Source organism: Eleginops maclovinus, chromosome 2 (genome assembly GCF_036324505.1).
Source record: "Eleginops maclovinus isolate JMC-PN-2008 ecotype Puerto Natales chromosome 2, JC_Emac_rtc_rv5, whole genome shotgun sequence".
NCBI lineage: Eukaryota > Metazoa > Chordata > Actinopteri > Perciformes > Eleginopidae > Eleginops > Eleginops maclovinus.
Window position 1 is genome coordinate 24,930,791 of NC_086350.1, and position 24,628 is coordinate 24,955,418.

At 39.1% G+C, this 24,628-nt stretch overlaps 1 protein-coding gene across 1 annotated transcript in view; it reads right to left on the reverse strand.

Moving 5' to 3' along the window:
• Positions 1-2,249: 2,249 nt before the first annotated feature.
• ntrk3a (neurotrophic tyrosine kinase, receptor, type 3a) overlaps positions 2,250-24,628 on the reverse strand; it is a 155,367-nt gene continuing 132,988 nt past the window's right edge. Inside the window, exons 15-18 of the mRNA XM_063909703.1 lie at positions 20,085-20,257; positions 15,515-15,758; positions 10,634-10,792; positions 2,250-8,233 (exon numbers count right to left, since the gene is read on the reverse strand). Of these exons, the coding sequence (XP_063765773.1) occupies positions 8,048-8,233; positions 10,634-10,792; positions 15,515-15,758; positions 20,085-20,257 (762 nt within the window). The 3' untranslated portion in view covers positions 2,250-8,047. The remainder of the gene's footprint in view (positions 8,234-10,633; positions 10,793-15,514; positions 15,759-20,084; positions 20,258-24,628) is intronic.

Below are 24,628 nucleotides of genomic sequence, written 5' to 3' on the forward strand. Positions count from 1 at the left end.
GGTTAAACAGAGCCACTGCACACACTGACATCTAGCAGACAAAAATAACTGCTCCAGCTTTCTTCAGCTCTTTGTGCAGGCTTGATGAGAGATTGGCAGCACCTGGGTGAGGCGGCGCCTCGAAGTAAACAATCAGTAGGGAGAGGGAGAGACACAGACACTCCACAGCACAGATTATAAAACCATTACATACACAATCCATGAAATAAAAGTGATAATGTAAACATTTATGAGGAAGATCCAGGAGGATGTAAAGCAGCCTCCTGGTGCTGCCAACAATATTATAAATATTGAAAATAAATATAAATTATGACTAATAAAAGTAATAGCAAAAATAGCAGTTATACAAATAATGATATAAATAATACAAAAATAAAAACATAATACTTGCTACTGAAACTTTGTGTTTTGACTGGTTATTGTTGACAGCCGCAGTGCTAAATCAGCAATACTCCATACTAAAGTCCAGACTTAAGATAGAGTGTGACATCTCATTTGTCAAGTATGGAACAAACATATGTTCACAGAAGAAACAAAATGTAATCCTCCGGCGTGGTGCAGGTGTTGGCTCCCCACAGGGCCTGGCAGAGCAACCAGGTCAAGCTGGGCTCCTGGCTGCTGATGGGTACTGATCTTGTTTTCGCAGACAAGTGGCTTTTATTGATTGATGGTTTATTGCAATGGTACAACATAAATAGTTATTATATTATGAAAAGCAAAATCATTAGAGTCTCAAGAATTATCAGAACTGAATCTCACCTCTACATTTATTTGTCTGAGCTGAGACTGGACGTGGAGCTGCTGTGACGGAGCACATTAAAGGCGCGGCTTAAGGAAAATAAAGGTTATGGGCCCTACTGATGAGGAAGGATCTGGGTATTTGTTCTCGAGAGTCAGGCCATTTAAGCAACTTTCATAGAAAGGAATAGAACCCAGCCTCTAACACTGTATCCAGCTTGTTTTAAACATCCATGGTTCAGAGTCTCTCAGAGCAACATATAAGTACCTGTCTCTTTGTTTGAGGAGGGTTTTGTGGTCTGGAGGAAATGTGTGCTTATTAACATTACTGTGATTTTATAGCATGCCCTGTAACGCTGTTATATGTATTATCATTGTTGTGTTCCAATTCAATGTCAATGTGCTCTTGAGAATGTACAATATATGTAAAAGGGAGCATTTCACATGTGTATTAGAAAGCATTTCATACAGTATGTGTTTAAGAGAGAATTTCATATGTGATGAAGTGAGCATTTAACATGTGTTTAAGAGAACATTTCAAATGTGTATTGGAAAAAGCTTTTCACATCTGTATGAGAGCACTTGTGTGTTCAAGAGTGTTTCACATGTGTATAAGAAAGTGTTTTACATATACATAAGAGAGCGTTTCACATGTGCATTGGAAAGCTTTTCACGTGTATAAGAGAGAATCTCACATGTGCGTAAAAAAGCGTTACACGTGTTTAAGATACTTTTTCACGTGTTTAGGAGAGGGTTTCACATGAGAACGTTTCATAGGTGTATGAGAACATTTCACATGTGTATCTGAGAAAGCTTTTCATTGGTGTATGAGAGTGCTTCACATGTTTACCAGAGTATTTTACATACTGTATATGTAAAAAAGTGTTTTACATGCAAGTGAGCTTTTCACAAGTGTATAAGAAGGCGATTTTCATATGTGTGGGAGATTTCACGTGCATGTGTGTGAATGTTTTTGGTTTGATTTGTGAGTGTTTTTTTATATCCGTGTGTGGATGGAAATTCTGAATATTTCTCTAGAGGCCGTTGAAATAAGAGCCTGTGTGTGTATGGGTGTGAGTTATGTGTAAAAACAAAACAACCCAGTGAAAAATGGAATTTCCTCTTGGGGATCAATTATCATGTCTTCTTCTTTTGCATGTTGACATAATATGAACATATTTAGATTTTTACGAGCACTCAAATCCTCAACATTTTCTGCAGAACCGTAGAATTATAGATTGGCTCATTGTATTCTAATCCATTTAATCAATTGATAGACTTATCTTGGGATTTAATGTAGAACTACAATGAAATCGCATCAGTAAGAAACTGCTCATTACTGACAATTTTGATTAAAGAGGAAAATAAGCGTGTTAGATACTGATACTGCCTTTTCAAAAGATTTAAATATCAGTATCAGCAATAATTGACATTTAATGAAAGTGACATTTAAGTCTTTTAAATCTTATTTTTGGTGAAGAAGTCGTGGTTCAAGGAACGACAAAGAAGGATCAAAGATGAAGAAACTTTTAATGAGTCAGAATCATACATGAAGCCACCTTAGAAGTTCACCACATCTCAGCTTTTTAAAAAGACATCATACAGGTTGTCAAATTATTAATACATAGTTATAAATGATAGCATGGAGACAGATACACGTACACAATACGTTCCCCAGAGAGAGAGCATAAGAGAACGACACTGAATTATTATTGAGTAATGATGGCTTAAATACTTTATATTGGAAACATGATGCAGGAAAACGCTTTAGGAAAGGGGAAGACTACATGAGTATGTCAGTTTAACAATAGCATGAACAAACTGAGGAAAAGAACAATGTTCTGTTAAAAAATAAATGAAAAAGAACAATATATCCTACGCCAGTGCCAATAGATGTAATGAATTATACAACTGAGACTCAATGGAAGCTTAAAGCTGTGATCGTACAGGACACATTTAGCAGCGTGATGAGTCAGTTTATTGAAGAGTTTGAGGTGTTTGAAATACTGGTTTTGTCCTCCAGGAAGCTCACAGGTACTAGCGCAGCATGCTTATAGGGAATTAAAAAAGGTGTCCAGAAGGGCCTCGGTGTATGTTAACAGGTGAACTCAGAAACTAAATCAGGTGTTAGACACTTTTAGCCAGACTACCACATTTAAATTCCTCAAGAGTCCTGAAGGCTAAGTAGGATTAACCTCCCCAAACAAAAACACAGGGTCTCACAAAGATTACACCCTAAATCGTACAGGCAATTCGTAGATTGCGGGATAAACTATTTTTGTCAAAGGGTTTGACCACAGATTATGATCCCTACCATCAGACAGAATGTTGATATTGATTGGACCTGAATTCTTTTCAATACCAATGTTTTGTAACTTTCAGTAGCACAGTTTTTGAATTGATTGTTTGTTCATTGCAACTTTTATGTGGTAAAAGTTAAACCTTTACACACCTGTAGCATACAAAACAATTCTGGTTTTAAAACAACCACAAACCCTAACCCCTGAACATCCCTCCCTCCACACCATGACTTTTCGATTCACTACAACGCGAGGCAGGCTACTTCCTACATTGGCTTTGGATGTCAAATCTAAATTGGGGACTGCTAAAATGACGGTGGACCTTGGATGTTGCATGGTTAAGAGCTACAGAGCACTGGCTGTCCACACACCCCTGATTGATCAGATGAATTAATGGATTGATGCCATAATATCATTGGTGAAGTTGGTTGGTACTATCTATGTGAGCAAATGTCATTTTGTTTTACACAAAGAAAAGATGATTGGCCTTCGATATAAAAATACAAAAATGACGCACAATATGACGGGATTGTGATCTAACAGGCATTTTTTTATTTTACCAGTCTTTAAGCATAGTACAAAAGTTAATCCTGACCCTAATTCTAGCATCTAGCAAGTTGTGTTTTCCAAACTCAGGGGTTTGTCAGGTTTTGCTATGCCAAAGGAGAAAGTATATTATTCCTGATTTCTAATTGGAGTATTCTTTCCCCAGCAGTACTGACAGAACAAATTCATTGACAATGAAAAAGGTTCATTTTCTGCATGTAACTGTTAATAAAGAGAGCATTAACATGGTTCACACTCTAGTTCCTGTAAATGTATCTTTGAATACGATACAAGTGGCAAAATCAGTTCTGCTGATAATGTATCGCACATTTTTAGGCTTTTTGATAGCTAATTCAAAGACGATATAACAGACGGTGGGCGTATTTGGATACAAGCGACCCTATGGTTGTGAGCACACACTGATCTACCATTATGCAAAGACCTCCCCATGACACACACAGTCCAAACACCTTTTCTAGGCCACTTATTTAGAAAGTGGTTCACGAGCTTATGCACCAACAACTTTATAATAAAGGTGCTCCCCCCAGGCAACTAGTAGTCCTGGTAAAGCCCTACTTCCTGGAGGACATCTAGAGAAAGAAATATCGCAGTGAGCACTAAATGCAATGAACCATTAAAGCCGCTGATCTAAAACCAATTTCAAATTGTCTTATTTTCCTACGGACATTTTCAGTTGTTTGAAGAAAAGGAGGAAGAGCTACTCGAGCTTACACAAGTTTCCTGTCCCTGCTTGAATTCCATCTTGATAATATTCATGCTTGTGAGAATTAGACATGGTTACAGCTCAACCCAAAAAGAACCGCTTCAAATAACACTAGAAATTGCATCATATGGTAGATAGGCCGCAAAAGTTTCCACCAACGTTTCAAACAAGCTTTAAGATAACTTTTGCTCTATTTCATCCTGACATCATGGTTGTAATTTTGTCCATACATTTGTAATTTAATACTAATAACCCAAGTCCGCACAGATAAGCATTGGAATCAACTTTACCCAAAATATCTTCCCAGACAGCACAGGTGTGTAAATATGCTTAATCTTACTACATTTTTATCAAGATTTCCACACTTCCTGGCGAGCTTCCAGAATACTCTCAGTTACAAGGATAATGCTAAGTGTATCTGGAATTAAATTATTTGAGGACCTTATGAGAAACTATTTCTGAGACATCAACATTGGTTACATAACTATCAAACAACAGTTCACAGAATAGTATGACAGTGGCTTACTTATAGATATCCGACAGCTATCAGACCATAAATTCTTCCTTATTTATTTTCCCCTGTGGCCTTTGGACCCATTCTTTACCTTTACACAGATGACACATTAATACAGGTATGGCTTAGTGTAGGACAAACATCGAGCAGTCATTTGCTGCTAATCATCGACAGTTAAGTGTGGGTTTTGTCTGTCATGCTAATAGACAGAGCATTGGCTTTTGATTGCTGGTAGGTGTAATTGAGTCTAGTGAGAAACAATTTTCACTAATTGTTATGGGCTATGATCCAATGTGGTTTCCCTTTGACCTCCTGCCCTGATTGGTCATTCCTGCAGAGATCGGACCAATGGCATTGGTTGCAGATGGGTGTATTTTAAATCATAATGTTTTTCAATAAGCTGCAGGGGAAAATGTCATGAATATGTTAGGACAGAGAGAGATATCTGGACGTTCAGTTGAGTGAGTGAGGCTAACTATATATACAGTATATTAGAAGTACCTGGCTAAACTGCAAACACCACCGTTTTCATTAAAGCCTCTCAGAGTGCTTTTCTGATCAGAAGTAATTGCAAACTATGTAGCCAAAATGTATTAGATGGAAAGTTTAGTTTATAATAACCAATTGACAGTAATATAATGGTAAAAGATCAAAATATAAGACATATTATGGTTGAAAATAGTTGGAAATTGTACTAGCTTTCTATATAAGCCATTATTAGCTTAGCATACAGAAGACCGACAGATCTCAATTGTTTCTCTCTCGTAGGACCTTGATTAGTAGTATTTTTCCATGGTTCCATATCCTAAATAGGCAAAACCCATAGTGGACACAAGAGAGATGAAACACACGCTAATGTGTATTTTATCTGAATCCAAATAGTGATTGGCAAACAATTGTGAATCCCAAAAGGCTGAACTGTTTCTTTAAAATCATTAACCTAAAACACTACTTGCAATCTGAGCAGGTTAATAAAACAACGGCCCATAACTTCACATATTTCTTCTACTGCCCTGATAAATACATGAACAAATTAAATAAGCATCTAAAAATACAAAGAACAGAGATGATTTAAATGTTGATTATCTTAAAATGCTAAAAAAAAAGAAAAGACATTGCATGACTACAGACAGTAAATAATACCTGTAATTACAACTAGAAAGAAAGATTATCAAAATAACTATTGGCTTTCACTGAACCGTTTAACAACACATCGAGAAGCTTAAAATTATCGGAACTGGAGAAAGTAAATAAGTTAACATATTTTAAGACAGAGATTTACAATATATACATTCTGTTAAAAAAGGTTTAGTTCATTGACTGGTAGCTCCGTTGTTACCGTTCAGTTTTGGCTTCCTGTTGCCAAACAGCTCGCTGACGTCAGAGTGGATCCAGGTATGCAACACCACACAAAAAGGCTTCTTTTGAGTAATCCTGGAGAGCTTATTCCCAGCCAAGTGTTTGTCTTTTAGTGGTGATCAGTTCTTTCATACCCAGTGGCAGGATATTCCAATGGCTTTGGAGCATGGCAGAGGTCCACTCTTTGATTTGAGATAAAAATAAATAAAAAATATATAGAATATGAATCATTTTAAAAACAGAAAACGTAACTTCACCTTCAACATTCTTGTAAAGCTGGTACAAAAAAGCTTGCTTTTGTTCATGTTTGCTTATTCCCCATGGGTTAACATTTTTCTTCATTTTTTCGTAATTTTATTCTGTTTTTGAGTTTTGTTTTGTAATACATAGACTGCTGAAAGTTTGTAAGAAAAACGAGGAAGGTTTACAGCTAGTGAACAATTTTTAAGCAGGTAAACAAAATGTAAAAGTGCTCTGTTTTTTTTTTAAAGACTACTATTTTTTAGTTCCAAGTGTTTAGAAAGAAGTAGGAGGCACTTAGGTCCATCTCTATGGCGACATACGATCACTCAGGCCACACTCGGGATTGGAAGGTCCGGTCAGGCTCGTCCACAAGTGAACCGCTCAGTAGGGTAACAGGAGTCCAGTACTAGAAGGTGTATCTACGGAGGCTTTGGAGATGAAACATTGAAGCGAGCTGAAATGGACTGCCACTTAAAAACACAGGAGCTGCTGTTTGACTTGAGTTCTGTCCGTTCTTGTTAACCCACTTCTTTAATGTTCTAATGAACAGTGTTGAACCTCACCCAAAAGTAGGTACTAACAGATTTAACTAGCAGGCATGTTTAGTACTTCCATCACTGGAGAATCATGAAGATCTTCCCGACGTTTGCCATAAACACTTTCAAGTTCTACATGAAGGACATTAGGTCCGATCTGGCCCAGCAACAATGGCAAGACCAAGGCATGTACAATTTTCAAGGCAAATAGACACGCCTGGGTATGTTGTCCTGGAACACACAAGTATCTTATTTTAAAAGCGCTAAAACAATACTTTAGGTTACTGTATACAGGTTCTCCTTCTGAACTCCTTCTGTACTACACAGTAGAAGTTGAGGGTGATTTCCTGTTTGAGGACCAGGCAAAAGGACAAGCCAAATAAGAAAGAGCAATCAATTGCTCTAATGTAGGGTGGTTGAAACCAAGCTAGTTGATCCAAACCAACCCTTATCCGATGTACTTTAGGACAAAGATAAAAACTGTTTGGGGAAAGATCAATACAATCTAGGTCTTGGTTTTTTGATATATTCCAAGTTTCAGCCAGACTCTCTCAGGCTTCATCAAGGTGGAACAAAAGCTGCTCTGATTAAGACGGGCTGAAATGAAGATGTAAAGGGTAGGAAATGATGGTACCTAACCAAACTCTACCAGACCAGTACAATCAGGTTATTCCAGTTCAGTTGGGTGTGAGGCAATCCAATCTTCATGGTCCATTCTTTGAACATGAGTTTATTTGAAATGGATCAAGACTGGACCAAACAAACCCCGACGCATTTAGGCAAGGTCCAAGACATTTCCTTTGATTATAATTTGATGCAATGTAATCCGGTTCATTCCAATCTAGTTCAACGCACAGTACTTCACTTTAGTTTGTCCTTTCCAATCTTCATCTGTCAGGCAATTGGATGTAAGGAACAGTCCATTCCTAAATCCCAAATCATGTTTCCATCACAAACTGCTGTGAGTCCAGTCCAGGCTTCCGCTCCAAGACATTAGTTTTCTCTCTGGTCAGTACTAATTTCTATTGCATTAAATGTCTAGTCCAAAATGGAATACATCCAGCTCCTTTCCCCTCATAAACGATTCCTATCCCAGTATGTCCAGATAGACCGGTGTGGATTTCATCATCGTAAACAGCATTTTCTGAATGTCTTTAATATTGAGACGCTGTTGGGGCTCCCTCTGCCAGCAACCCAACATCATGTCATAGATTTCCTTGGGACAGACCCTGGGGCGCTCCAGTACCCTCCCCTGAGTTATGCACTCAATCACCTGAGAGGACAGAGAAAACACAGTGTTACACAAGGCATAACATCTTGTTCACAAAAAGTGCCGGTCATAAAAGAATACATCACATATAAGGAGTAACACACAAGATCTGTGTTGCGGGATCATTGGAGAGGCAGCGATTGTAACACACACAGAACATGTCAAACAGTCAGGAGAAGTTTGAATTCTGGTTCGTTACAGGACATTGGGTTGGTTACACACATGAATGATTCAGACTACACCATATTTTTGTCTGTTAAGATGGTCACTGTGAATTCACAAGTTTTAGCCATGAAGAGAGACATGTAGTAGTAGTAGTATGATTGGTGAGAAGAGGAATCCAATATTGCAACACTCAGGATATCTCAATAGAGGAAAAGAGAGCACCTATTTGGAATGGCATGCCTGTTGAATGCCTGTTGAAATCCTGGCTTTGAGATACATTTGAGTAAGACTCACCTGTTTAAGTGTAGAGTGTTTCTGTCCTATTAGGAGTTTAATTAACATTTTTGACCAAAAGAGAAAATAATTTGGAGCTATCTGCATGTAAAGATGTTGATTGAAGCCATATGCTTCAAACCAGACTGGGTGGATATGTTGATAAACTATTTTGGAGTTGCTAGATCTTCTTACTCTCTCGGTGTGGGAAGTATTCAAAAACAACAGATTTGAGATGTCCAAGGTATGGTCTGATATTAAAAGATACATCTTCAGAGGCACTTTAATACACTGGTAAGACCTAATGAAAGGAACATGCTGGCTTGATGTGGACCTAGATGGGATATAGTATTTGTATCTATAGTGATGGCAGCTGGTTGTCTGTATGCTTCCCATCAAACCTTCACTCATGAATCAAATAGAGGACACCACAGTGCCCCTTGTAATCAAAGCAAGGAACCCTGGAGCGCATTTTTATCTGCTGCCAAAAATTCTCTTTGACAGTGAAGGTACGTGCCTATCTTTTTTCCAACTCATTTTAGATGTAACCACGCCCACTTCGGCATTCACGTAGCTCTGTGTGACTGCGTCATTGGCGTATAAAGAGAAGGTTGCCGTCCCATTGTGAACAATGCTGTAGTTATATCACGTCTACTCGAGCTTGGTAAAAAACGATAAGGGCTGTTTATCAGTTTATGCAAGTGAAAAACTTCTAAAAATTAAACCCCAATCAAAGGTTGGTTGACAGCTCTAAAAACATATTATGGTTGCTGTTGCACTGAAATGCGTCCTATTTTTTAAAATGAACCGTTACATTATCTCAATGAGGATATGGTTAAATGGCGTCGAATGCTGTGAACTCGCTGTATTCCTGCTTGGATCCTTAATATTCTGAGAGTCTAGATTAGACATATCTGTTGCCTCCTGCTGTCTGAGAGGGTCTTTTATGTTTTTCTTATGCTCAGCACTTTTTGCAAGTGCTTCATTTCCTCTTTGTTTTCCTTTGCAATCATTTAAAGTGCCTCACTGTCACTTTCCACATGACATTGTCTACCCTCAAGCCATTTGACCGGGTAGTGAGAGTAAGAATAGAAATACAACCTATATTGTTTTGCGTTTCTTCTGTAATACAAATTTAAATACATACTTATCTCCACCCTTCCCGGTTCTATATGGTGTTTGCCTCATACTGTTTGAAAAATTGATATTTTTCCAATTTCTCCACGAGTCGAACGCCACAATTCCCTTTTTATTTCCCAAGAGCACAAACAAATCTCAGTGAATCAGCAGGGATTAAGGGCTGGTCATCAATACAAACTGACTCAATACCAACAGCAGCTGCTGAGCTGGCTTCCTTTCTGATCCTCCATAAAGTGCCTTCTCACTAAAAGGACAAGACTCTCCCTACACTCACTCACATGCTCTTTGATGGAGGATGAGCATGGAACAAAAAACAGCGTTGTTCTTCGGGTAGTGAGCAATTAAACATGTGAAATAGGAGAAGAATCTCCCATTATGGTACTTAAAACACCTTCAGCAGGTTTTAATTTAATTTGTCTTGCCAACTTCATCATTTACTGTCATCTGTCCACCTTCTAATTTTCTAAATTTCCTTCAAGTTGGTATGTTACTAGTAAATGCATCTTTCCATACGCCAAGATGAAGGGACTTCATGAAATGAATTAATTGCAGTCAAATGTATCTCCGAAGTCGGTATATAAAATATAACTTTCCTTTTCAGTAAAAGCAGATTGCAGGCGTCATACGACAAACACACTCAAAATAAAATGAAATCAAGCAGTTACGCTTACTCACAGCATCAAATGTACATTTAAATTGTATGAATTATGGCCAAATCTGCAAAAAACGCTTTCCATTTATCTGTTCCCTATTGGTAGGAAATACGAGTCTTAACTGAATGAATATAGACTTCTAAACTTTATACATGAGAAGCGGACAGTGTACCTCATTATTGGCGAGCTGGAACCATGGCTGTTTGCCGTACGTGAAGATCTCCCACAGGATCACTCCAAAGCTCCACACGTCGCTCTCCGTGGTGAACTTCCTGTACATGATGCTCTCTGGTGGCATCCAGCGGATAGGCAGCATGGTGTGACCTCCCACCTGAACACATATCCACACATAGAAAGAGAAAAAGGTTTTAAAGATGAATCTGGAAATGTCTATGAATATCGTACACTCCTTTAACCAGCATTGACACATACACATTTCTCACATTGAGGCTATTACATAACCAGTTAAAACTTACCATACCTTTATATTGCAATTTCTGGAAGGAAAAACATGTAAACAGTATAATTCAAAGTAACACACTTGACCTGTCTATGTACCAAAGCCAAATCCTTCAAAACACGAGTAAGGGAAACACAACAAGATTTTATTCTTTATTCTAGACAAAATCTACCACACAACCATAAGATGAAACTAAGGAGGTTTATCTAATGAATGATACCATTCTTAACACTATTAGCAATATTGATTGCCATTAATTTGCATTTTATATTTATTTAATTAAAGCAGGGACAATGCACATTGATTAACATGAGCAATTTAGCCATAAAGGTTAGTTTTCGTCTGTAGTATTAAGTGTTTACCAAGTTAAAGTTTACATCAACAGCAGCATCAAATCCAGGTTATATTCTAAGTGAGGTTTTTTCTAATGTTCTGTCACAGGAAGTGAAGCTGAAATGCATCCAAATGCAGGCAACGTTTACAGAAAATACTTTAAATGTAAGGTTTACCAGGCAAAACTAAACAGAACTTCTATATAAATGCTCCAACAATGACTTAACAGAAACCCAGGACTTAAGCAGAATCTGAACTACTGAGGGGATAAAGTGCAAGTGTACAGGAGGTCAGGTGAGCGCAGAGCTAATGGGGAACAGGTGAAACTAATAAGGCCAGGACAAGCAATCAAAACTGGCGGGAAAACACACAAAGACAGGAAGTAAAAACAGACATGACACAGGGAAAGAATACTTTCCAAAATAAAACAGGAAGCTAGGATCATGATATGCGGACTGTTAAATAGCCCAGATTGTAACAGCTGGCACATGCACCCTGTGACATTTCATTATGAGTTTGCAAATATTAACCTGACTCCTCAATATTGATAATAATGATCCAAGTCACTTCCTGTGGATTCTGTCATTTTGAGGATTTTTCCTTTAATCACACATGACTAATGGTGAGGATGTGAGAGGAAAGTCTTGTATATTATACAACCGTGTGTAGATCAGACAGCGGATTAATCATTATTCATCTGCTCTCACCCGCTTCCCTTGCTGTGAAATCAGAGAGCAGCTTGACTAATTTAGTCAAATATGTGCTTCCTAATCAAGACTCGCATAATGGATGACCTCCAGTGTGTTGCTGCCTAATCGTCCTTCCTGCACGCCCCCCTTTCCTCCACCGACAGTCTTGGCTGCCATCCTTTACCTATTCCTCCATCATTATTTTTGTCAATATCCCATAAGCACTGACAACTTCATTTTAATCTCAAATTGGTTATTATTACCAAGTGTAACTAAGTGAATGGAAAATAATTACCTTTACTATTTTGTCACTTTGATTGTGGAAGGGAGGAGAATGTAGGCGACCAATAGCTAGCCTATAGCCGCAGTTTGGATCCTGTAGTCCTTTGAGACAGCACCCATTTAGATTTGTACAGGATGTTAATGTGTCTAAATGATGTCTCCTTGTTAATAAGCTTTGGGACTTAATTAGCATCACACTTTAATAAACAGTGTATGACATAAAATATGATATATTTTAAATAGTATGATCTATCTCTTGCTCTTATCTCCTGCTCATCAAAGACGAAGCAAGTTCAGCAGACCCTTGGGTGGAAATAGAGTCAGGTTAATTGCCAAGTAGGATTACACACAAGAGGAATTTACTTTGGCTGAAAGGGTTTACATGGACACAGAAAGAGGAATACGTTTCAGAGAAGGAGCAAGAAATACTAAAACTAAAACTATTGGGAAGACTATTATAAATAAATAAAAATCAACAGAATATTTACACAACATATCAATACACAAAGAACAGTAAAGATATGACAAATAATCTGGTTTGGAAAGAATTATGTACATTTAAGTGTAATCATGCTGCGAGAACACTGTTGTGTCAAATGCTTATCCTGGCTTGTCTCTTAATCTGCGTTTACAAGTGTCATTGGGCACCTGATTAAGCACTTGATGAATAAAATGTATTATTGTTATTATTATTATTATTTATTTACAAGTGACAAGTGTTAAAAGAGCACTGTGCTGTGTTTCTATGGAGAGCGGTGCCGCCCAACTAGGCGATAAAAGCTACCCTCGGCGCCCCACACACCTCGAAATTGTCGCTGAGTGCTGCATTAAAAGTTCATATTATTTCAACTCTGACCTGGTTTCTGCTGATCCTTTGCCATGCAACCAATCAGACGACAGCTATATGTATGTAAAGAAACCAAACTTGACTGTTTGTTTTCACCGCAAGGCTCTGCGCCCAACCTCAAGTTGAGCAAATTGTGTATCATGTGCATGCAGCCTTATTGTTTCACTGATTCGTATTATCTATGAATACATTCCCAGCTTTCAGATTTTAAAAGTTTAGTTCCACCATTAACTAAATCTTTGGGTTTTTGGACTTTTCGTCAGAAATAACAGAAAATGTGGTGGTTGTGTACCAGATGGAAGGTCGGTGGTTCGATCCCCAGTTCTTGCGGTCCACATCTTGTTATGTCCTTGTAAAGATATTTAACCCCAAATTGCCTCCAAGGGCAGGGCCAATGGTGCAAGAATGTGTGAATGCTGACATGTAATGATATGTAAAAGCGCTTTGAGGGGCCGTAAAGGCTAGAAAAGCCCTATAAAAATGCAAGCCATTTACCATTTAGGTCAGCTGTAAACCCAAGTCCAATGTTCATACTGATCATCTAGACAGCTGGAGATTGCATCTTTAATTTTTAGATTTTTTTTATGGTTTGAAGCCCTGATTGGGATCAGCTGCGGGCTTGCAGGACAAAGGTTAGCACTCTGTTTGACCCTGAAGTCCTGGAAGATCAATCTGCTCAGTCTGAGCTGCACACAGATTTCTTTGTGACTGCAGGCAAACATTTTGTACATGGAGAACCTCTGAAAGAAAATGATATCTTCCGTCACTTTGGCTGCGTGAGCCTGGATTGGAGACAGGGTCTGCATGTTAATCAGCTTGAGTGGGAGTGTACGTGTGCCTGTTCAGTATGTGGGATTTTACTTTCTAAGACATGAACTGAATTAAACGATGCCAATAAAAGTACAAAAAACAAGTTGTGTCAGCTACATTTCTCAAGGAGAATGCACATGAGCAATATAAACAAGGGAACCAGTTCACTGCTGACACAAGAGCTTGAATCAAATTAAAAGTCAGTCAGCCTTTCCTGCTGCTGTCTACCAGCGGCCCTGCTGAGATGTTGGAGCCATTAAAAAGAAACCCGTCCACTGAAGCTACTTAGGAGGATGGGACTCCACGGAGGCATTGACATTTAATGCCAAAAACAAATTATTTCCCACCCTGCCAATTACAGGGCTGAAAGACTCTTCCGCAAATCCCTATGAGCCACTGTTGCCATCTTCTATGAAGACAAACCTCTTCTATACAGACAGAAGAATGTTTTTTTTTACCCCCTGCCTTAGCAGCCTTGCTTGGACGTGAACCATTTATGACCTCCATCTTTATTTAGACCTTAACTATATATCTGTGGAGCTTTGTGCATCATGTACGGTTGTGACACTATTGATGTGACAGACTTTGTAGCGCATTTCTATTCTTCTGACCACTCAAAGAGCTTCACATGTGAGCTTTTATTATTTCACACAGACATTCATACACTGATGGCAAGGTTGCAATAAAAGATGCCAACTTAATTATCATCTAATGGTCATTAATATACATTCATGAGCACTTTCTGGTCCGCCTCTTGCTTAAGAACACAAAATGCCAACCAGAGGAGCTGGGGCAAAAAACATCAGTCTTCTACCTACTATGCCACAAAACAGTAAACAGTCCATGGAAAGAGCAACAAATTAGAATGCAGAAGAGTATTGCCTGCTCACTGCCCTCTCTGGAAGACCTGATCAGCTACCCTGCATCAGCAGGCAAAATAATAGACCCATCCCATACTGGACACCATCAGCTTGATCCTAGGCCCTCAGGTCCTTTAAATAAACAGACATACAAAAAAAACTTTTGCCCTAGAGCCATACGTGAACTGGATACTGTCAAACACTGAACCGCACTGTTTACACTTACTATCAGCACTACAAAACATTCAGTTCCAGACACGTTTAAACTGCAATACAGATTCATTTTGATTTGAATCTCTATTTATGTATTTATTGGCTGATTCAACTAAGAATTCAACATCTCCCCGGCCTGTCATGACACACCAAATGTTGTATTTTTTATATTAGTCGTATTCTACTCTCGTTTGATGTGTAAATGCAGTGTCATGATTGAGTGCTATTTCAATGTGTTGTACCGGTTGCAATGACCATAAAGGAATTATATTGTATTGCCATGGTGTGATGACGATTTAGCATTATGTTAGCTAAAAAACAACAACTGTTAACTGGCTTCTTTTAAAACTTGTACACTTTAAATGTGTTTTGTTTTTACAAAGAAGCCATTTTTGATGATGGCATAATGACCCTAGCACCAAACCTTTGCTGTCTTTTCCCGCACTTTTCATTGCAAACATTGTATCAATAGTCCTGAATAAGCACTGTGTTTAATTTTAGACAAATTCATAGAGAAAAATAACAGTGTTGTGTTTGAAAACAGAGATATTCTTCTTACCCTGTAATAATCTGTGCTGTAGATGTCTCTGGACATGCCAAAGTCTCCTATTTTCACCAAAAGGCCGTTGCCCACCAAGCAGTTCCTGGTTGCCAGATCACGGTGCACAAAGTGTTGAGAAGCCAAGTAGATCATCCCAGCTGCAATCTGACTGGCTATGTGAAGCATCTGTGACAGACCCAGTTCCCCATTAGTCTGCAGAGGCTGTCCATCCACCAGGATCAAGGCATCTGGCCCGTGGGCTCTGAGGAAGAAGTTACAGAGTGATCTTAGGAAACATTTTAGATCAGAAGAGGTAGGAGACAGAATCCGGACTTGACATGTTTAAATGGTGCAAACCAAAACATGTTTCACTCTCTAAAGCTAATTTCCTTAATCTACTGGGGGGTGATTTCAAAATGATATGCATATTTAAAGTATATTATTAAGGCTTAATGTTGTGCACTTAATGCCTGAGTGAAAGATGGCATCAGAACCAAGATGGCTGCCCACTCCAAAAAACGACACTTAACAGTCAGTAACTTATCAGTAACACTGACCCTATGGTTATATTTTATAAAATATATGGTGTGAAAATATTTGGTTGGTAGGTTGAGGGCAATAGTACATCATCATCCTGGCCAAAGTGCGGCAATCCTGCAGCAATAATGCCTGCTCTGCTAGATTTATAAGCACTTCTTTTATTTTCTACCTGATAGGCTGTGAGTAAATTGCGTTTGTTTCGTTAAACTATAGGGGGGTAACAAACACCAGTCTGATTTTGGTGAGATTGTGACCATCCTGGACAAAGTTACAGAGTGGGTGTCAAATCCGGCAGTCATAACACTAGTTCTGCCAGATTCAGAAAGCCCCCTTTAACCAGGCACTTGGATCTGGCCGCAGTCAGGGTCCTGATGGAGGCACATGTTCGTGATTGAGGACAAAGTCTCAACAAAACCTTCTCTCATCCCGTGATTTTTAACTGAGTCTGAGTAAGAGACAGTCTACTTTATGATGATTCATCTAAAAGGAACCGTCTACATGTCTTTTGGTCAGTGGCACCTTGTTTGAGCGTCATTGATGTGGCACTGTGGTGCCCATTAGGTAAAAAAATGATAACATTTTTTGGATGGAGCAATAAGTTACAGTGCATGTTTATTCCAGTGAAAGTTGCCCAGTTAATGAGGACACGGACTGACACACAAGTTGTAGTACCACCGTTAGGCCACTATGCAAATCTGCTTCAATGTCCGTTACACTTCTAGCTTGGTACAGTGACTGAGGAAGGACAGGCGGTGAGCTCAGAAGACCTGTCTCTGTTTGTGTGTTCCTGTGCGTGTGTGTGTGTGTTCCTGTGCGTGTGTGTGTGTGTGTGGCAGTTTCAGAGGGCAACGGTTGCTGGCTAATTTAGCAGTATGTCCTGGAAGAATTGATGCAAGCACTTTAATGGAAACACAATTACTGAGCTGAAATTAGCATCTGAGGGACAGAGAGACTCACTAAAACACTGTCCTATAAAAGCATTCACACACACAGACACACACACACACACACACACACACACACACACACACACACACACACACACACACACACACAGACACAGACACACACACACACACACACACACACACACACACACACACACACACACACACACACACACACACACAGGAACAGGTAGACTTTGCTTCCAGGCCGCGGACTAAGTACCAATGTTCTATACTGCAGGGCGAAGCATCCTGGGAGCAAATAGCATCTAATCACAGCGGACATAATGCAGCTCATTAGCTTACCAACCGCAATTTACAATTTGGGCGTTTAGCCTGTGCTCTCATCCAGAGCGGCTTGCAGTCAATGAGCAGGTAAGGCTGCAGAGTCGGACTGAGCCTGGGACCTTGTTTTGTTAATAAATAACTAAGGTTAGAACCCCAGGATAAAAATTAATTCTCATCTAATGGCTCCCAAATGAACAGCTCATGTATTTTAAAGTGGCTGTATTTACCCAGTGCATTCACTATTGGGGCACTTGATTACAGAGAGTAATCTATTATATATAACATAGCAATAAAGACATGCTTTCAATAACGGTCACTGATGTTTCAATACTGTCGGACATCTCTGAAAGAGAAACAGTTCCAGAATATCAACAGAAACTTCTGAATGAAACACTCAACCTCTCTATGCTAACACACTTATAAAACAACATCTTATATAGGCTACTTTATTGAATATAATATATTGTAAGGATAGGTAAACTCGATTAGAATAATAATTATTTTTCATATTTTTCCACATCTCTAAGCGGTTGACTTATCACAACAGAGCTGGGCAGCTAACCAATGTACCCAGGTTTCAGACAGAGGGTGAAAAGAGGTGCTGTAGCACAGGCTGTATGAGAAAAATAAAGAGCTTTTTGAACATTAAAGCATGGAGACACTAAATACAAAAACCTGAAAATGAGCACAATATATCCTCTTTAAATAAAAAGGCAACACTTCCAGACAGGAATGATGGTACTGGAGGATTGGCCAATCAATTTTCAAGGATTTACGGCTACAGGCAGTGTTATTTTTTCCAGTATTGGAAGTCTTTCTTTCTCATTAGGATGTGTAGGGTGAATTTTTGTTTCCTTTTTTATCATAGCAATGGAGTAAACTGTTGAAGGACAATCACACGCAAGGATGCCACCAGGTCTCTTAACACCTACTGATTTACACCAGAACCCGACATAAGCAAACGTCTATGTCTCAGTCATCAATCCCCATGTGATAACTAAAGCACATTATTTTTACCTCAAACTAACAGCATGTTACATAATGCTCTGGGTGGAAAAGCTTCCAGTCTGTCAGTCTATCGACCGGGCTTATTCATCACTCACGCTTGCCCTCACGGTAACTCACTCTGGCAACAATATTTGATGCTGGATCAGAGTCAGTCATTTGTATTTGGAACTTTATGACAGGCAGCCCCCAAATCAGTTTTCATAAACAGCCTGGCAGGAGTCTGCAGGGGTTTTACCTTTAGAGAAGTAAGACGTAGGTTTAAAAAGAATGCATCAACCTGCAGTAGTTCACTGAGACAGGCCCATCCATCACTTCGTGTCTACAAGCTGTGCCTCATGTTGACCTCTGCACACCTTTTATACTTCTTTGTCGGATGAGGGAAATCTTGGTCATTGCTTAGAAGTAATGCAGTTCTAAATAGTCACAATGAAGCAAACAGAGGCCCGGTCAGTGTCAGGACAGCAACACGCTGCAATGCTCTATACTAACAGATGTTTAAAGAGCCTGTGGCATCTTCCCCAAACTTCCTTTAAGTGTTAAGACAATAAGCGGCACTTTATTGATTGTTGGCTTGGATCTGGCCAAGCTGTCAGTTTGGTTTCCTCACCTTATACCCACAGCTACACCCCTCCACTCATCATCCATCAGCTGACATACAGACAACACAGATTTACACTCTCCATGCTTTTGAGCAATAATTTATTTTCTATTGTAATAAATTGAGGACGAGGATCAAGTGACTATATCAATCTTAGTCATATCAATCTGCAGAATAGCTTTCTGGTCAATTTATCACCAGCAGAATGTACCTTGGAATACATTTTTTAATATTCACTTTTATACTTGTATTTTGTTTTATATTTCGTTTTTGCTTTTTAGCTTACTAAATGGTCAAATGATCATTGGAGCAAGGGGCGGGGCTAAACTATCTGAAGTTATTTCAAAACAAAAGCACTCGCATGCTAAAAAATACTTGATTTGAATCACTACAGTCTCCGGCTGAAGGAAAGATTATAATATTATAAACATGCGAAAACAAGGGGAATTTAGCTAAGACACACATTGAGCCAAGAAAATAAATGTTATTGAGAGCTGTAAATGTAATAGGCCACTCAGCTTGTCTAAAATGGACAACGTTGCTAGGAGATTTAAATTATACAGCGATTCTGGACTGCGATCAACTCAGTCGGCTCTCGCATTTGCTTGGTCAAATCAGCGGTTCTTCATTTTTTTCCTTGCTATATTTGATGAGCGATACAAACTCAGAACAAGAGAAACTGCTCCCACAAATACGATGCAGTACTTTTACTGCATACTTTTTGAGTAATCCTCTGTCAAAGTTCCCTCCTGAATAGAAGAATGCACATTTTTAATAAAGTTAAAACATTTCTTCATGAGACTGATATTGTAGGACAGAGTATTTTAAGAGGATATGGGAGACATGATATCAGCACTGCTTCCAGTCAGTACTCCAGCAGCAGCATCTTTACACCTTGGAAAGTCTTTAGAGACTGGCCTGGATAGCTGGTCACAACTTGGCACATTGACACACCCGTGTCACTCTTTTTGGCCTCTATGATGCTGCTGTCTTTAATAATTCGATTTTAATGGGATTATGTAAGGGTGCACATTATCCCTTACATAATGCTCACATAGTATTTGGACAAATCTAGGTTTCAACATTGGAAATGGAACACTTGTGTCCAGATAAAAGATACACTAATCCTTTTGGATAGTTTTACTCTTAGCAAGTGATCTCTGTCATGGTGTTCCTTCCGAGCATACCTCCTCCTGTCTGAACTCACCTGAGGAACTTGTTGAGATCTCCATGCTTCATGTACTCGAACACCATGATGAGAGGGTCTCCATCCACACACACTCCGTAGAACTTCACTATGTGGTCGTGCTGGAGGTTGGTCAGCAGCTCGGCCTCACGCTGGAAATCCTTCCTGGCTGCAAGAGTCGGGTCCTTCAGAGTCTGGAGGAAAAGAGAGGGCATGTTACAGCAGATCCTATCCTTTCTTTATCTCTCCTTCAGTTATATTACAAACAGCTCACTTCTAAATCAACATCTGCAGTGAAGCATGATGTAACTGAATTGTAGCAGTAAATCCTGCAATTTAGAGACAGTCAAATGGGAAAAAATGGAGGGAAGAGAAAAACAACCTCTAGGAAGGAGAGTTGAAAAGGATGTATCATTTATGGATTTTTCCAAGAGAGCGAAAACACACAGTAATGATGTTTCTACTTTATTTCTTTATGCCTGGAAAACATCCCACTTTTTTTGTTAAAAGGCCAATATTATAACCAGGAATGGCCACAAAGAGAAAAGGATACCTAGGGAGCCACGATTTATGCATGAGATATTATTCCTGCTCTTAACTTAATGGTAACCAGGGTCTGATTCATTTTTGAGGGCATAGATTGAATAACCAAATCATTTTGTCAGTCCATACCAGCCACCTTATGCTATAGGCTCTTGTCTTTGTTTCCAAATGGCTATTTGTTTAAGATTAAAACATACTGTATTTGAAAACCTCTAGTGCAGGGGTGTCAAACTCAATTTCACACTAGCATTATGGTTGCACTCAAAGGGCCGGTTTTAACTTTAAGACAATATAAATATATATATAATATAACTATAAAACAATGTATTCTATCACATTATTGCCTCTGCATTGGATAACTATTGGTTTTGGTAATAACTACCTCTGAAAGCAGAAGTCTAAGGCAAATAATTGCAAGGGAAAATATGCAACCATTACAACAATTGAACAATTTATTTCAAAAATGAGTTTGGTAGCATTAACACATAGTTGTGCACTGACATATGGCGCACGTAGACACAGAAAAACTGTATGTGGGTGCACACTTACATTTCTCTGTCTGTTAAATAAATCCCATGAATTTATGAGATTAAGTAGCCTTATTATTTTTTTCAGTTCAAGCACTATTTAAGTATTTATGAGTTGAGTTTTGCAATATTTGAATAGACTAAAAGCCAAGACTTTGAAAACCCCCTGTTCCAGACCCTGGTGTGTATCACCTGTCACTCATTATTTTCACGGATGAAGGGGGGGGACAGAGAGGAGACGGTGATGGCGGAAGTTTTCCTCCTGCCTTCACAAACTTTACACACGTATTACCAAGTATTCGTCGTCTGAATATACAGAAAACAAATTCATAAGCAGCGAGTCAAAACCTCATATCTTTCTCAAATCACGAAAGTGGAAATAACCGTAATGCAAGTTTATTTTAAAACATAAATCCATGTGTGTCTCTGAATGAGCCTTAGCGACACCGGACTGACTCTAACAGCGGGTCATTCTGTGAGGAAGCAGCCGTCTGTTGGTTCTGGTTCCGGTGTTTCTTGTCTCGGTTGCTGAAGCAGACTTTGCTCCGTGTTTGTTGTCGCTGTGCCGCTGTAACTTAACCAAAGCCCGTCTACGGAAAGCCCCTTCACTCTCTATTCACCCCCATTGTACCGAATTTGGCTGCAGTTCACCTAGGGGGCGATCGCGGGCGAGTGCAGAATACATGGACCCCTATGGAGCTAGGCGGCTAGCTACATCATTCTCCTAGCATATCGTCTACAAAATCCAAAATACTACTGTGGTTTCCGAGAGGTCGACAGGGATTTTTCGTCAAAAGTGGAATAATCTGGGGGTCATAGCCTTTTGTTTTCTTACAGGTTGGGCAGTTGCGACCCAGGTTCTGCTAGCATCTGGCTAATGAAAGCCGATTGGTCAATGAAGAACTCACGACTGGTTACGACCGAAGAATACGCTTTGTGGTACCTGTCCACAGAACATCAACAACGCCAGAGAACTTTTAATATTGACGTATATTCCGTAGACGGGCTTTGGTCCCACGGAGCCAAATCAGCTGCGATCGTATGCAGCTGTTGCTGCGAGGGAAAGGAAAGGGAAGGAGAGACACAAGGTGCCGTAAAGCAATTTATCACGCATGACGTCATTCGATTTACAAAAACCTAATTTTAGTCAAAATCAAGCGAATATAAAATACTAGCTATGTGTCGTTTGTGAGGATTATCCATTCCATGTTTAAAAAACTATAGCAGTGATTTAAAAAAAAATTATATCCAAAGAAATGTAGGAATCTATGGGTGGGGCTCCATAGGACCACATTCATTCTGCACTGGCCCACCAGCGCCCCCCAGGTGCAGTACCATACCGGAACGGTTTTGAGAGTGAACGTTCTCGTCAATATTAAAAGTTCTCTGACTTAACTCTGTCACTCACTGCCTCACTCGACAGTAACTGAAGTCGCTTCAGTGCGCATGTCACAAAACGAAATGAATTGTGGGACATGTAGTTTATGGGCAACGAGCTTCTGTAAAGCGGCGTGTAGCCGTATAATAAACATTATAGCCTATCCTTTGAAAGCTCTCCCGGGACACAAAATGAGTTTGCGGGCTGGATTTGGCCCGCGGGTCTTCAGTTTGAGACGTATGCTCTAGTGTGCATGTGACAACCTTGCCTGCAGCCTGTTGCACTTCCTGCTAGATTTGTCCTATTTTCAACCTCTTATTTGATCTTAAATAAGAGACACACACATCTCAGTTCTTCTTCTAACAACAGTGTGCTTTGCTTTCTTTAAAAACAGAAAAGGATCCTCGGGGCGAGAGCAGAGTCAAACAAAGGTCAAACAGGCACCGTATTCTTCTTCAGTGAATGGCACTTAGATTACTGTTGATAGCTTTAATAGCAGTACTGCTGCCATGGTTACCTTCTTGTTTACCGCTTCCCTTTTCCCCTCACTGCTCTTGTTTTCCTTCATCTCAGCTCTTGTTAACGCTGGGAGGTCATACTACTCATACACTGAGCTGCTGTCTGTTATAGTGGCATTTCACATTAGCAATGCTAACAAAGTGCCTCTGTGTTGAACCAACCTTCATTACGATGTTGTTTCACTATAATGGACATTTTTGAGCAGAGAGAACACAGCTGAATATAAAAGAGGCTTGGGCAAAACAGAAACAGAAAGAGTAAATAACCCCAGAATAAAGCTATATTCTGTACCAACAGTTAACCGTCATAAGTAAATGTTTATTTTTGAACAAGAAATGTCTGAAACCACACAAACACCTTTAGTTCAGATTTATTAAATGTATTATGGAATTTACTGAATAAAGTAAATCCAATTTAAAGCTATCTACTTATGACTCCGTTGTGGGTACTTATCTTATTAGGAAACTGATTGCCTTACACATTTTAAGTTGCAATAATACGATGTAAACACACTGACAAAACTCAAGCTACAACTTTATGTTAACAGTTAAAGCATGGAAACATGTCACAGGAGAGGCACACAATACTAATATGGACCTGAAAATTAGCACAATAGGGCCCCTTTAATGAATCAACAATTATCATCCACTGATTTATTATATTGAAATGGTAAATGGAATGTACTTCTATAGCGATTCATCCAGTCTTCTGGACCCCTCAAAGTGCTTTACCTACTACGAATCATTCACCCATTCACACCTCATTCATACAGAGCAGTACCACTTGCTTTGGGAAGCTAGCACTCGCACAACCATTGGCCATTGGGAGCAACTCAGGGTTCAGTATCCTGCCCAAGGATACATCGACATATTGACTGCACGGGCAACCTTTTGGTTGAAAGCCAGCCGATCGTTCCCTCGCAGCCATGGTTTCCCTTCAAATTTCTTTACTACTTTTGTACTTTAAGTGTCTTTTGATGCCAATACTTACGTTAGTGCTTTTCCTTAAGTAAGGTTTTGATTGTAGGACTACTTGTAACAGCTTATTTTTACATTTTACTTGAGAAAAAATAACATCCACCTCTGCCTGCTAACTGTCCCTACCTCAAAATTAAAACATTCAGAATGTGTGTGAGCACTGACATGCGTTACTTTTCATGACTCAGTGTTTTAAGCACCTTTATGTGTTTTGGTGTTCATGTGCAGATTTGGGCTAGGATGCAGTGACATTTAAAGATCAGGTTCACACTTTCTAAATTATTTGTAAAAGTCCTCATAAAAACCATTTAAAAATGTTACTTTCAATATTGTTGTTCGAGACTCGTGTCGTCCCCTGATCTGTGTCTTCTTTTTGTTAACAGAGGCTGAGAGTATGCTGTATTTGTTGCTTTTCAAGTGTGCTTTTATTTCTCTCTATTTTCTTTATTTATGATATTCAAATTATTTTTTCACATTCCAACTCTTATGTTTCAATAAATTATTTGTATTCATAGCCCTTGGAAAGTGTGTATTTGCTTTTTTAATGTAATTATGTTATCATTATATAAGTGGAATAAAGTGGTTTTAAAATGACAGTAACTCATTAATGCAATTATTTCT